Raw genomic sequence first — 14,742 nt, 5'->3', positions numbered from 1 at the left:
CTTTTTTTGGGTACTAATTAGCAATAGATATATCTTATAAAGCAGAGTTCATGTAAATCCACCTGAGTGGAACGAACCAACACAATCTCGTTCAGCCAATACAGCCTAGAGGCAGATATGGTATGTAAAAAATAAGAATGATTTCTTTTTACCCTTTACGTCCTAGTCTGTCATCAGTGTTTGGGTAAGCACACTTTGGAATACTGTAATTATATCACCGTTTATGCTATCGGAAAAAATCCAACGGTTTCTGAAAGCTAAGAGGTTGCACTTTAAAGGCAATGTGTAGTTTTATTTCATTTTATTTTTCATTGACAGTAGTTTCATTCATACCCTCCCAGGAAGCAAAAGAAGCAGCCACTTTGTTCCCAGAGAGAGAACTGCCCTGTGCGATTAAATAAAAGCTGCAAAAAAAGCTTCATTTCATATTTTTTTCCAACTAAAACACCAAAATCAAATTCTGTTTTAGTGTTTTTCTTAAACCATCAGTACACTCTTGTAGCAGGAGGTAAATTGTAGATAACATAACCTCATTATGGCAGTCATTAGGTCATTCTCTCACACAGTCTTCTTCTTTTCCTTTCAGCTTTTCCCTTCAGGGGTCGCCACAGCGAATCAATTGCCTCCATCTAACCCTGTCTTCTGCATCCTCTTCTCTCACACCAACTACCTTCATGTCCTCTTTAACCACATCCATAAACCTCCTCTTTGGTCTTCCTCTAGGGCTAGGCCTCCTGCCTGGCAGTGGTGAACTCAGCATCCTTCTACCAATATATTCACTCTCTCTCCTCTGGACATGGCTGAACCATGTCAGTCTGGCCTCTCTGACTTTATCTCCAAAGCCTCTAACATGTGCTGTCCCTCTGATGTACTCATTTCTGATCCTATCCATCCTGGTCACTCCCAAAGAGAACCTCAGCATCTTCAGTAGGGTTTGTTAAGTGCCCTAGTCACCAGGTGTGAATGGGTTGTTATTTTTGCACCGAAAAATGAATTGTTGAATAATAATTTGTTTTCCATGCATTTGTATCACTCAAAAACATGCATCTAATTAAACTCAGGTTTGACTTAAAAAAGGTTAAAAATCGTTTCACGCACAAAAAAAAGGGAAAAAAAATTTTTTCACCATGCCGGGAGGGGTAAAGGCAATCGAGTCGGCCAGCCCTGCCAGCGAGGTGTCCCTTATTTATTTTTCAGGGAGCTGGCAACCCTATGAGTCTTCTTACCGCAAAGGTAAAAAGCTGCTCGTCTTGTCCGGCATCAGGAAACGTTTTCAAAGCTTCTTCAAATCCCATCGAAATACAATCAAAAGATCAAACTAACGTCATTGGTGCATTCAGGTGCAGTCGGACAACGAAGTTGCGTTCAGGAGCGTCGGAAATCGGCTTATCAGTAATGTAAATTTTCAACGGGGATTTTGAGGGGGCACACCATAGATACATATCTATGGGGCACACGAGGTGGTCAATCGGATCCCGAGGGGGGAACTGCTACCCCGTGCCTCCACGAAAGATCCGCCACTCCTTACTTACTTATTCTTCACCAGAAGTTTGGCAAAGCAGGAACCAGATGAACTCGGTCTATGTTTTAGGTCGAGAACAATTTGATCCAGTCTTCACCTGCCCCGCTAGCACATCTGCATATATGGAATGAAACTGTTGTGTAAAACACAGGTACTGACATGTTGTAATTTTATTAACGGAACTGGTCTGACGTCGTGGTTTTATAAACAAGGCAATACGGTGGTATAATAATTCAAAGCAATAATAAATAACTCGAATGTAGCAACATTAATAGAAATCGTCCCTGGGTGGGCTCGAACCACCAACCTTTCGGTTAACAGCCGAACGCGCTAACCGATTGCGCCACAGAGACAACTGTGACCATCGCTTGTACATGTATACAGTAATAAAGGAAACTGTCAATGATTAACGTTCACTTTGACAGTTAGTGGGGTTGGCTCATATGCGCCCCCCTGTGGCAACGCCGCCTGTCGCGCACCGTTAACGGAACAAGGTGCGTTCACTTTTTTCGCCGCTAGGTGGCTAACAGCGCTACAGGCGAAATCAAAAACATGGAAATGATTAAAAAGACACAACAAAATGTCGAAAACGACAGCAATCGAAGGCAACAATTCAAACAGGGAAAGGGTAAGTAGCTTAATTATATCTTTTTAAATGCTAAAAACAACTACAAACCTCCCGCTGTTCGCTGCCAAATGACCGTATTTTCTCGCTCGACTACCCACTGCTGTTAACTTAACCAGATTTGAGTGAAATCGTTGACGTTACTTATTTAAAATTATAATTAGGATAACTGTTGTCGACATTTGCGCACACAGTGGATGTTCCATCTGTTTTTTTATATACAGCCAAATTTATAAAATATAATGTTACGCTAGCTAACAAGTTGGACACCTGTTAGCTATAGCATAACATTATATTAAAGAGTGTTAAAACATAACAACGCTAACTAATTAAACGAGAGCATTAACTACCAGCTCAGATATTCATTTGTACAGCAACACGTATGATTAGTTATAACGCCGTAGGTTGTAACTCACAACCGACGGAGAAGCCAGATAATTAAATTCTCAAATCCCTTTCTGCTAACAGACTATGGTGTCCTAAGAAAACTTCGCTTGTTTACCTGGAAAGGAGCGACTTCGCTTTTTCTTTTGCATTGTTTAGCTACATTTCAATAGATAAATAGTAAGTATATGCAACTGACCTCTTGCCATTGCCTCCGTCGTGTCATCTTTGAGAAGATTCAGAGCCACACATCTACTACAGGTGAACTCATAAAGCACCTCCCAGCTCTGTAGTGTGGTCCTGGTCTGAACCACTAGATGCTGCTGTGGCACTGCAGCTACAACTTCACCGCATGATTTCTGCATGTTTTAATCAACATGCATAATAAAAAACATGAACATACTTTAACCTTTGAAGTAATGAGCGCTTACAATATTGAGCCAAAACGTAAATAAACAACTTACAGACAAAAAGGTGGTATTTTTTAACGAACTAGCTTATTTTTTATTTGTAAACTGACACTTACAGATCCTATGTGATGGTCAATGAAACAATGGAATTTTATGAGAATCATACACCAAAACCATTTCAGCGTCTTAAACATCACAAGAGACAGACTCTGAAAGACTAAAAGATCACTTTATTTTCAGCCTTTCAGTGTCAGCTGTAAGTGTGTTACAATTTATCAAGAAAAAGCTATTTTACAATATTAAAAGAGCATATCTGTCTATATTGGACTTACATAAACATACTTAGTGTGCATCTTTGCTATTGTTGTATTTCCTAGTTAATAGTGACTTTTTCTCTTTTTCAAACATCCTCTGAGTAAACCTGCCAAATAAAAAACTGTCTGTACATAGTACTAGTCTGAGGTGTAGGCTACTGTGTACATTAGTATGCACTGGACATTCACACGATTGCCTTATTTTTCTTCCCACAGACTGCTGTCTATGTCCACAAAAAAAAAGCATCATAAAGGGGTATTGTGTGTGCTACCGAAGACAGGAAGGAAGGAGTGATTTGATAGCATGTAGCAGAGTGGCGCAGCGGAAGCGTGCTGGGCCCATAACCCAGAGGTCGATGGATCGAAACCATCCTCTGCTATGACAGATGTTATGTGAGGATTGATAAATAAACTCTCACCTCTTTACTTGGTGAATAGTAGGCCTCAGTTTCATCAGCACACAGGAACTGGGGTAAAGAGGGTTATCAATCACACCCGTTTTACAATCCGAAATAAAACAATGTCTGAAACTGGAACTTTACGGAAAAGCGGTCTTTACTGAGCCTTACGCATTCTATCAGCGACTGAGGACCTGTGGTTGGTCAAGTTATTAAGGACACAACTGTTTGTCAGCATCGATAGTTTGGAGTTAAGAGTGTCTTTACTTTTCTCCCAGTAACGATCTCCGTGATCCATATTTTCCTCTCCCCCTTTGTCCAACTCTTCCTCTTCAATTTCACTCTCTTCATCACTGCGTTCATCTTTTTCCAGCTGAGGACACGAGCAGATACAGAGGGTTAAAAATGAACGACAAAACAGAGGAACTCATCCACTCTTAGATGTTTTGTGCAGCATTAGAAAAGGACACCATTATTTATTTTCCTTTCAAAGCTGCTATGGTGCAATAGGAGGCTGTGGGTCAGCTGGTAAAGCACATTGTGATTCAGTTCTTGATGTTCTGTCTGCATGACACTTAGTGCTTTTCACGAGGTTAATGTTGCTCCTTGCTCACATGCGTGTGGCCAAAAAAAATGCGGCCATGTAGTGCAATCACTTATATTTACTCTGTAGAGACAACAAAATGTCTTATTTAAGCTTCACTACTTGTTCTCACCTTGCCTTTCAGGAACTTATAGACCATGCGAATGATTAAGCCCGCCCAGAAGATGTGAAGACCTTGCAGCACCATCAGCAGGATGTTAAAAAAGTAGTAGCCAGCAAAGGGCTCAAATACCTCCATGGACAGTACCAGGGTGGTGCGAATGATTCTGTAAGTAGTCAAGTTACCAACAGTAGACTTAATCGTCAGTCGAGTTGCATTAAGCAGTTATTGAGTAATTTATGAATAAAAAAGGGAAGAACATCACTTACTTGGTGGGGAAAATCAGCAGTCGAGTCACAAGGAAAACCACAGCAAACACAACAAACAGCGTGTCACACGTTTTCCTCCAGCCAGTGCCATAGTTGAACATCTTTGCCGACTGCAGAATTATTCATAGTTAATCAAACTGATAATACGAAACACAATGAGAGCTTTGTGTGAAAATTATGCAATAAGGGATTGAGACAGAAGAAAAACTAAAACTGTGTTTTCAATCGGGGGAAAATAAACATGATCAAGTTAGCTCAGATGCAGCCGTTCATCCGCTGCAGACCAATGCTATTTAGTGTGTGCTGAATTGTTATCTACATCATTTGTAGGCTATGTATTTATAGTTGCTTTTGCTTACTCAGTTAAGCTGGAAAGGATTAGGTCACTTTAATCTGTTTCTCGTTTGTTTTGTCATGTAAACAAAAACCACCTCAGGCTGCTGAAGTGCTTCTAGATATCAGGACCCAGTCACAGGATCCTCCTTCTAAAGCATTTTCCTTCAGGCTACTACAAATATCTCAGAGTAGATATTCATTTCTTTCAGTCAAAAGTGCAGTTTGAACAAAGTACTTGGATTATTAAGAAGTGCTCCACTCTATACCTGGGAAATATCGGTAAAGTTATACTGAAGGAAGATAACTATTTGGTTAAAATTCTTCTCACGGCTGGCAGGAAGGCCATAACAGGAAACTGGCCTGCTTCAGATCCACCTAGACATCAGCAATGGTTAGATATAGTACAGGAAATATATGTGATGGAAAAAATGACATATTGTTTAAGAATTAAAAAAGATGATTTTGATCGAAAGTGGAGTAAATGGAATAGGTTTACAGGCAAGGACATCAGCATTTGAATGACTTTTTTGTTTTTTATAATGGAACACTAATGTCGACTGTAACTGCCCCACTTTGGTGATGAGCTGATCCCATACTTGTTTATTGTTTTGTTCATGTAAATGAGTGAAAAGGAAATAAAAAACTAAAATGAAAAAAAGTGGTTTGAATTTCTGTATACAACATTTAGAGAGTCAGGTTCTTTTCTCATGTTGGTTGGGCTGAGTTTGTACAGAAGAGACTAATTCTATTTCTAAGGACTTGGTTACAAATTGACACTCCGAAGTCACATGATATCTGTGAAAATCTGCCTCCTTGATCTTGTTTGCGCAGTACGGATGAAACAATGTGTCTGTTACCTCCAGCAGAATGTCAGATGAATCATGAAGCAACATGACCAAGGTGCCAATACGAATGTAGTTGGCACAATAAGAGAAACTGAGCAGGAAGATAGTAGCCAAATGGTGTACCACTTGTTCCTTAAAATCCTGAGAAAGCAAACATATGTGAAGGATTAATGCAGTAAACCAAACTAACCTTCAACAGAAGAATTTAAATTCCTGTTCTTCAGTTACTCATTAACCATTTGTGAGTGTAGTTTCCCATTAAAGCAAAAGTGAAGTGGGTGAAGCACAAAATACGACCACGGTAAAGCAAACACAATCATAATACCTTGACTTAAGCACTTCACTAAAGGGCAAATATGTGGTGAGTCAAGAAGAAAACGACAGTGAAGCATTTATCGGTGAAGGAAACTCACCTTCCTCTTGATGTCTACAGAGATCCGGAGGAGCAGAGAGCCATAAAATCCCAACTCCAGCATGTAATACCAGTAGTGAGCTCTCTCCATGCGCTGAGGAGGAAGAATTATTAATAAGTCAATTAAAAAGTCATTCAGAAACACCTCAGTATTTACTATCAAGACTAGAATGGCACCCAAGTCAGCCAAAAGCTGGATGGTTTTAATCATTTTACTGAACAAAACTCAAAACATCGAGGAATAATCTTTGCAGCTAAGAATTGTGTCATCAAACCTTCCAGAAAGGAACAGTTAGAATATATAAATGACAGAAAGCTGAAATAAGTTAATGGATAAATGAGTCGCAAGACAAAAAAATTATAGAAAGTAGTTTTGAGAACTAATCAACTGTAATCAAAATATTTTTTAAACCAAGAATACCAACAAAAAAACAACAACAAAAAAGCGGCTTTAAAAAAAAAACACATTATTTTGGTATCTCATAAACCACATAATCGCTCTACATTGTAGGCTACAACATCACCCAAACGCACAGATCACCAAAAAAACAATATAGTGTACCAGTATCACTGAACACAGGTCTGTGTACAGTGTCTCCTCTCTTCTAGCAGCAGCAGCCTAACAGATAACACAGGCCCCGCCTATGGTGCCCCAAGAAAGGATGTGTTTAAGGCCTATTGGAGCCATGCAGCAGAGTGGCGCAGCGGAAGCGTGCTGGGCCCATAACCCAGAGGTCGATGGATCGAAACCATCCTCTGCTATGTTGCCTTTTTTGCACTGAAACTGTAATGTTTGCTACAGTGTGAGAAAAAAGGAATTTGAAGATGTAACTTAAAGCTTTTAGAGAAATACAAGGAAGGTGTCACCTTCTTGCATCCTGTAAGCCAAACAATCCTGTAAGGTTATTTGAGCCAAGTATGATATATTGTGAGGCTTGAGCTGTTTTGAATGTAGACACAGGCTGAGTTAAATATGAAAGTTCAGAGCTGAAGAGAGACAGGTTCATTTCCAAAGGTTGCGAGCAACGAAATTTACATACAGTCAGAAATACAAATAAATTGCAAAAACAAAACCTAAAAATATGATTCATTAATTTCCTTGAACATTCCTGATCATGTCCCTCAATCTCATTCAGATTTCAGTTCCCAAATGATGAGTAACTGAATCTGAACTAGAGTTAGACAGCAAGTTCATTGTTAGAGCCAGTATCATTAAGGGAAAAAATGGATTCACGGCTTGTTTTACTTTCCTCTTTCAAACAAATTCAATCTGTTTTGTTCCATCTCAGTTTTCAGCCTTACCGATTCTCACTAGATTATCTACCTATACAAAGCTGAACATTTCTACATAAAGCATGAACTTTCCTCATTTTTTTGGGCTGCATTTGTATGAATACAGTCTTTGTTTTCCTTAACTTGCCTGACCAAACAGAAAGACATTTCCTGCAAACTATTTTGATGGAGCAGATTCTGTTTTTCCAAAGCAGTGAGGTGATGTAAGCAATGCTTTCACCTGAACTGGATACTGCCTCCAACATTCCCTGTGGTCCCAGAACCAGGGTCTCTGTAGGGAGAAGGAAGAAACCTAAGCAGGCTGAAATGTATGGAAGGACAGTCATAAATTATGTTTTAATCATCCATTTAAATGTTTCCGAAACTCATTCTTACTCACATCAATTAAACAGGACAATCCAGCCATGAAGGCAGTGAGGTAGAAAAAGAACCTCCAACTGCAAAATAAAACCTGACATCAGACATTTTTACCACACTAAAGGAATTTTAAAAACGCAAACAGACATAGCTTAGAGGTAACTCTTGCAAAAATAAGCAACTTCTCATGGATTTTTCCTGGACTGTTGATGGGTTTTCGGCGACTGGAGAAGCAGGTGCTCATGAGGGAAGTCAGCTGTAACTTGAACAAGGAAAACGTTGAAGAAAGAAACACTTACGCAGCTTCACCAAACTTCCTGGTTTGACAGGGCCTGTCTTGGTTCCTTCGGAGTCTGAACCAGGTCTCAATCTGTCTCTGGGTTTTGCCACACGACACCATCAAACTAATAATTTCACTCTGAAACAACAACAGCACAAAAGAGGAATATATGAGGTGAAGAGGAATGGAAAGCAGAAAGTATAATCTAAACAGAAATTTCAGACAGAAAAGAGGAAATGCGAGACAGAGGAACCTGATAAAGGCTCTTGGTGTTATTCTTTCCATTAGATAACTCAACCTTACCATGCAATAAATGGACACAAATGGAACGAAATATTATTGTGGCTGTAAGTGAAATAATCTGCCCCTACTATTTGTTTTTTGACATAGTTTTGAACATATTAATGATCATTTGCAAGCTGAAAACAAACAGGCCTGCTGAGTTTATTTAAAATTGGTCATGTTATTCAGCAAAGCCTTTTAAAAATCATTGTTAGTGTTTTATATAAAGCAAATATTAATGATTCCAAGCTTATTTAAGCAAATATTAATGATTTCAAACTTATTTAAAAACAGTGAAAGGACAATAAGCATGTATGACTGTACATGTGATGGTGTGTTTCACCTCCAGGATGGTTCTCCAACAACAAGAATGTGTTACTATGTTATCCTAATGCTCTCCTACAGAACATGATCCCCCAACCACTAACAAGAGGAAGTAAACGCTTTAGAAAGAAAATTTGAGAAGCTTGAAAACCTGTGAACTTGATCTTTCTTTCAGTGGGTTCAGATAATGAACTAGTAAAGACAGTAACTTTAAAAAGTACTTTTAAAAAAAATTTGCCCTGTTGACAATACATGATCTTTAATACAAAAGTGCCCGTGTGTTTCTAGCATGTGACTGTTGTAGCTGGTGGAGTTGCAACAAATATATACCATATACTGATAATATACTGATGGGAATGGCCTCCTCTAGGACAACAAAGTCCATAAAGGGCACTAAAGGGTCACTGAATGGTTTAAGGAGTATGAATATTGTGTTAATTATACGTTGTGGTCTTCAAGGTCACAGATCTTTACCCACCTAATCACCTTTTATAGATTTTGGACCGAAATGTCAACGTTGTCCACCTCTATCATTAAACACCACAAGCGAACATGTGTTGAAAGAATTGTATTCATCTCTCCAGTACAATACAAAGACACTTTATGTTGCGTTTTCCTTCATCACCTGTTTGTAGTTTTAAATGCTTCATATACACTTAAGCATTTTATTTGAGCACTTCCACTTTAAAAGGTAACAAGATAAAGTTGAAGGATTGTGAGGTGACTAATGCTGTAGGAAAGTGTCTGCTACACTTTGTAATCATGTTTTTATTTTTTAGTAAAGTACTGCATTATTTACCGCATTTTAAGTGAAACATTTTTTAAGAAGTTAGAGGGGAAAGTAGGGACTACTGAAATATGACAAGAGGCCCCAAGACAAGGCTTTTTATAAGGGATCATAATCCACATTTGTTCCAAACCACCCCTTTCCTTTAATCTTTCAATTTAATAATCTTTTTAGGTGGTTTTCAATTAAAGGCATTAGAGGAGATTTAATTTCCTACGACTTTGAACGTAGCATGCGCATGCGCACATACAACCTCTCCCTCACCCCCCTCTAACCTCCCCCCTCTTAACATTTACGAAGAAACACCCCCCTCCAGAAACTTGCTTAGGATTCGTGAAGTTGTCTTTTACGGCTGGGTCCCCCTGGATCTTTATCTGCCATTATGTAAATAAAAGATGAGCAAAACAAGTCGCCAGCTAACTACGAAGCTATACCAAAGCAACACATACAAAACACGTAAGTCCAAGGCGTACGTAATCTACGTAACTAGGCCAGAGCCGGAAGATTTTTGATTGACACTAAAGGGAGCAAAGCAAACGCCTCGGTCCGAGCGCATTGATTGGCTGATGTTTTTCAGGTCCTGCCATGTCCACAGTTATTTTTTTTTTCATTTTTTATTCTTTTAGAGACCATACGTACAAGTCCACTAAAGGTCAGTATATTCATTTTATGTGAATCAGACAAATTATACAAAAAGAAACATCCTCTATAATGCCTTTAAATAATTTGTTTTAATGGTTGAAAAACACGTTACTTCTTTCATCTGATTAAAAACATCCCCAGATGCATGAAGAGGCATTTTCAGGCTCACCTGTGTCGGCTGTCTGCTCCTCTGGGTGTAAAATGACTCCAGCTTCGGGGAGGGGGCAGCAGTCACCTGCAATCTATTCTTTACCCCCAGGAATCTGCCCATGGGTGGGGCAAAAAACCTGGAGAACAAAAGACAGCTTACACAAATGATGTGGGTTAGTCGGAACAGGCAGCCTGCAGTGGATGTAGATCTGTAATCACTGTACAGAATAAAGCGGGCAGCAGCCATATGTTTGTCCACGGATGTATTGAATTACCACTGAGCTTAATGTTAAAACGGTTTAAAAACCACCAACCACTAACTGACAATACAAAGTCACAAAGCTGGAAAAAAGTTGGAGATGCAGGTTTTCACAGGGAAGCAACATTAGGATGAGATAAAGGATGTTTTAAGTGTTTAACAAGCCTTTTTTTATGTACTGTCCTGCTTTTTTTTCACTCCTGTGAATATTAGAACAGAAACCCACTGGGGATGTAATCAACCAAGATGTGAGGAAAGTGTGAGGATGTGTGAGTGGGTGTGTTTGTGGGGCTTGTTATGCACTCTTAACAAGCCTACTGCCACCTTCACTCAGCTCTGTAACTGAGAATCTGTTTCCTTGATAGAATTTAGAAGTTTGACTGCTTGCACACAGGATTCGGTTTATTTTTTGTAATAACTTACTAAAAAAATGCTCTGTTTGGCTGTTTCTCTCCCTCTCTTTCTTTCCTTCGCTTCCTCTCCCTCAAGTCCTCAAAGCCCTTTTCCTTGATGATAACAATGGCTGCTCTGCTCTCCCAAAACACCTGCTCACCGTCCCACAGCTCATATCCTCTTACAAATACAAAGTCCTCTGTATGATACTGGACGCCTGGCCATACACAGGAAACGTTGCATGACCAGCCATATTTAAATGAAACCTCAGATGACTGCTTAAAAGAAGACATGTGGGTATTATTCCAGGTTTGGCAGGTTTAATTAACAGCTGCACAGCAGAAAAGACAGGGACCTACAATAGTAAAGCAGACACTTTCCCAAACAATCCTTCAATCGCATCTTTCCAGCTCAGGTGTGTCGCACCTCTCAAACACGTAGCGCAGAGCAACAAAGCCCAGAGCGAGGGGCAGGGCTACGAGAAGGTCCTGGGGTCGAGGCCGGTCAGAGTCTGCCAGCTGCTCCATGTCTCTCCAGGTCACACCAGGAGGAAGCCAGTAGTCCTGCCTCCATAAGTCTGGCAGCAGGTCCATGTTTCTGTGGATGGAGAGGAGAAGAGTAGGAAGAATGTAAACATAGAGGAGGGGATGGTTAAAAGAGAGGTTCACTGCTCACACAAATACAGTTTCATCCAGGTGGATTCAGTTTGGGGGGCGTAATACTGGGTTTGGTTGGAATTGTCTATGAGAGTGTGTGTATTAGTAGGTACGATCTGAAAATAAATAAATAAAACGATGAGAGTCTGACTGTAATAGTACCAGAAGAAATATGCTACAAAAGTGGTGGCATATATAGTTAAAAAAAAATGGTGAAAGCAATGAAATAAACTGACAATATCTGTAAAATAAATACACTTTTTGCTAATTTAAATACAGCTAAACAGTGTGATTTTATGGTCATACATTGTAAAAGACAGAATTAATCATGGACATTATTTACAGTTTTCACCTGTTTTTCTACAGCAAGCATCTAAATGATTAATTTTTGTGTGATTGCACTGACTATTATCTGTAATTAAACAAAACAGGGAGAATCTGTAAAATAACAGTTGCAAAATTATGTTTTTTTCAGTCCTCATTATAGATATTTTTTCTTTCTAGTAGAGGCAAATACTGTAAAATAATGATTTTTTGTTGATTCAAACAAGGTAAACAATAATTCTTTGGACAAACATAAAAGAACAAATTACTACTTTTGCAAAAAAATGCGGATTTTTGTTGAGGATGCCATTCAAAGTTTCAGCCTGTCTTTTGTTTGTTTGTTTTCTTACAGTCAAGATGTAAATTCATACTTTTTCTGTGATTTTACTAGACAATGGTAAAATCACGGAAACAAACCAGGGAAAATTTGTAAAATACCAGTAAATTGAATTAGTTAAGGAAAGTAAATTGTTTCCAAAACTTTCATTTTGAGTGTACCATAAGAGAGAAAGAGCATTACCATGTTGGCATAAACATCTACAGAACTTATGCACAACATAGTATAATATTTACAACATTTGATATCTGTCTATACTTTCTCTGTCTATACTTTAGCAACAAAATATCATCAATATATCACTTATAGACTGTAAACATTGCATTAAAAAGCCGTACGTGTACTTAACGAAAATCTGAAACAAAAAGGCACTAAAATAAGTAATAAAAATACCCAAAATAAAGAGCATGAAGTACAAGTCGATGCACTAATGAATAAATATTTCATGTCGTGCCTAAAAACAAAGTGCAGCGCAGCTAGAAGTGGGCTGTTCACTTCCACTGTGAAACACGGAGTTGTAGAAAAACTGTTGGGGGAAAAAGGGTTTCAGAGCAGAAACTTACCTGTGAGCAGCTCTGTAGAAGCGACGAACTGATGAAATTCGGCAGAAAAATGATAAAATCCAGCTAAACTGAGATTTAGTTGGAGTTCTGTGTGTCTGTGGATGCGCCTCGGTGCCGCTGTATCCTAACGACGACACCAGGGGAAGAAAGTGAGCGCCTCGGTCATCACGTCAAGGTAGACACGATTGGAAGGGTTTAGTGGGTGCAACTCTCAAAAATAATGGCCTTCCTTTTGTAGAGATAGCTGCAGGTTAAACTGAGAGGAGCCAACGAACCAGCCTGCTTTTATTTTTCCAAAGACACAACACAGACAAACGCTAATTTTGAAGCATGGGGCTTTAAATATTAGTGTGTCAAATTAGTAGGATATGTAGTGCCATCTTTCAAATAATTACGTTTTACGAATTCCAAGTTTTGTTCACATCTAAAACAAAGGGATAATTTGCAGTCTCTTATCTGTACCTTTATTTTGAAAATCCTATTCTCTATTCTTTTTATATGTAGAGGAAGCAGTTTGATGGTTGTGAGACTTTTAACACCAACAGGGGCGTTTCCTGCTCAGAGAAACGGTTCATAACCCCTTAACTCACTACTTGAACTCACTGCAATGCCTCAACAGATTGTAAAGTGGGCTTTGTGGTTATCTTTTAGTATTCTCTGAGAATTAGTAGAGCCTCAAGGAACTCTGGGGATATTTAAGGAATGCTGCTTGTTTGGGGATGTCTGTGGGGGAAACTTTAACAGCTCAATTCAGAGAAGTTCCTGAAAGAACTTTATTCAAATGTGTTTCTAGAATATTTTATCCATTTATTTATCTACTTATTTATTTGTTTATTGTTTTGTAGAGTTATGCTAACCCATCCCTTACATCAAACCATGCAGATATTGCTTATATTTTTTGGTTGCAATATATAGAGTTCTTTTGAACAATATTGTAGATACTATTAAAAGTAAGATTTTGAGACTAGTTTTGTATATTTGGGAAAATTGGGTCTGACTTTCTGCCAACACATTTGTATGCAAATGACTTCCATTTGTCTAGGAGCATCTGCAATGCTGTGCAGCAATTTTCTTTTTTGGGGTTAAAATATTCTATAATTATAATATAAAGTTCAAAATAGAACTCCAAACCCCAGAAAATGGTTGTTAGTGGATGGTACCACTTGCTGCTTTAAGCTTTTATCCTTCTTTTTAAAATAAATAAATCTGCTTGTCAGTGTTTACTGTAATGCACCAAATCACCATGTCAAATTCCTCACATGTAAAAAATTACTTGGCAGTCAACTGATTTGATTCTGATCTGTACAATTCTTAAACTCAATGTCAGTGTCAGTCTAAATATGTCTTAACACATGACCAGAATGACAGACGAATAGATCAATTTATTAATTTCTTTTTTGTGAAAACAAACCAAGAAAAAAATAGCTCTGGGTTAATAATATAGCATTTGTAAGACATTAAAGAGCCATAATCTCAGATACCCATGCCTAACAATGCAGCTGTTGAAGTTTAAAATGACTTTGATGTTTATTTACAACTAATTATTATCAAAATTGCAACAGTGAATGTACAGTTCTTACTTTTCCATCTTCTTTAATGCAGTGTAACTTCAAGTTTTTGAAGTTCACAGATGCATAATTCAAACAGTAAGACCTTGTTGTGAGTTTGGGCATCTCCTCCAATAAAGAACATGATTATACAGGAGTGGTACAAACTGGGACATGCCTAAATCATGGCACAGACAACATAAATTATTATACCTCACTGCATTTCCTTGCATTGTAATATTTATACTCCAAGTATATCTCATTGCATTTCCTTGTACTCCACTGTGGATTACGCTCATGACAGACTTCTCCATGGTTACCACATGAAA

General features: G+C 38.5%; 1 protein-coding gene and 1 non-coding gene across 2 annotated transcripts; both read right to left on the bottom strand.

Annotated features, from left to right (window-relative positions):
• Nucleotides 1-1,801: 1,801 nt before the first annotated feature.
• trnan-guu (transfer RNA asparagine (anticodon GUU)) lies at nt 1,802-1,875 on the bottom strand. The gene has a single exon. It is a non-coding gene; the product is annotated as a tRNA-Asn (tRNA).
• Nucleotides 1,876-3,149: 1,274 nt separating this feature from the next.
• On the bottom strand, nt 3,150-13,039 carry LOC110950710 (ceramide synthase 2-like). The gene is made up of 11 exons (XM_022193454.2): nt 12,867-13,039; nt 11,413-11,583; nt 10,354-10,471; nt 8,169-8,287; nt 7,892-7,949; nt 7,733-7,783; nt 6,221-6,313; nt 5,820-5,948; nt 4,627-4,736; nt 4,370-4,523; nt 3,150-4,026 (listed from the first exon to the last, which is right to left on the bottom strand). The coding sequence occupies exons 2-11, from the start codon at nt 11,577-11,579 to the stop codon at nt 3,811-3,813; spliced, it is 1,215 nt and encodes a 404-aa protein (XP_022049146.2). The 5' UTR covers nt 11,580-11,583; nt 12,867-13,039; the 3' UTR covers nt 3,150-3,810.
• Nucleotides 13,040-14,742: the final 1,703 nt, after the last annotated feature.

Source organism: Acanthochromis polyacanthus, chromosome 9 (assembly GCF_021347895.1).
Source record: "Acanthochromis polyacanthus isolate Apoly-LR-REF ecotype Palm Island chromosome 9, KAUST_Apoly_ChrSc, whole genome shotgun sequence".
In the NCBI taxonomy this organism is placed as follows: Eukaryota; Metazoa; Chordata; class Actinopteri; family Pomacentridae; genus Acanthochromis; species Acanthochromis polyacanthus.
This window is presented reverse-complemented; position numbering and strand designations above follow the sequence as displayed.

Coding starts and splice junctions, on each gene's coding strand:
- LOC110950710 (XM_022193454.2), bottom strand. CDS start 11,579: ATGGACCTGCTGCCAGACTTATGGAGGCAGGACTACTGGCTTCCTCCT. Junction 7,784..7,891: donor GATTGTCCTGTTTAATTGAT/GTGAGTAAGAAT, acceptor TTCTCCCTACAG/AGACCCTGGTTCTGGGACCA. Junction 6,314..7,732: donor GGAGGCAGTATCCAGTTCAG/GTGAAAGCATTG, acceptor CTTCCTCCTCAG/CGCATGGAGAGAGCTCACTA.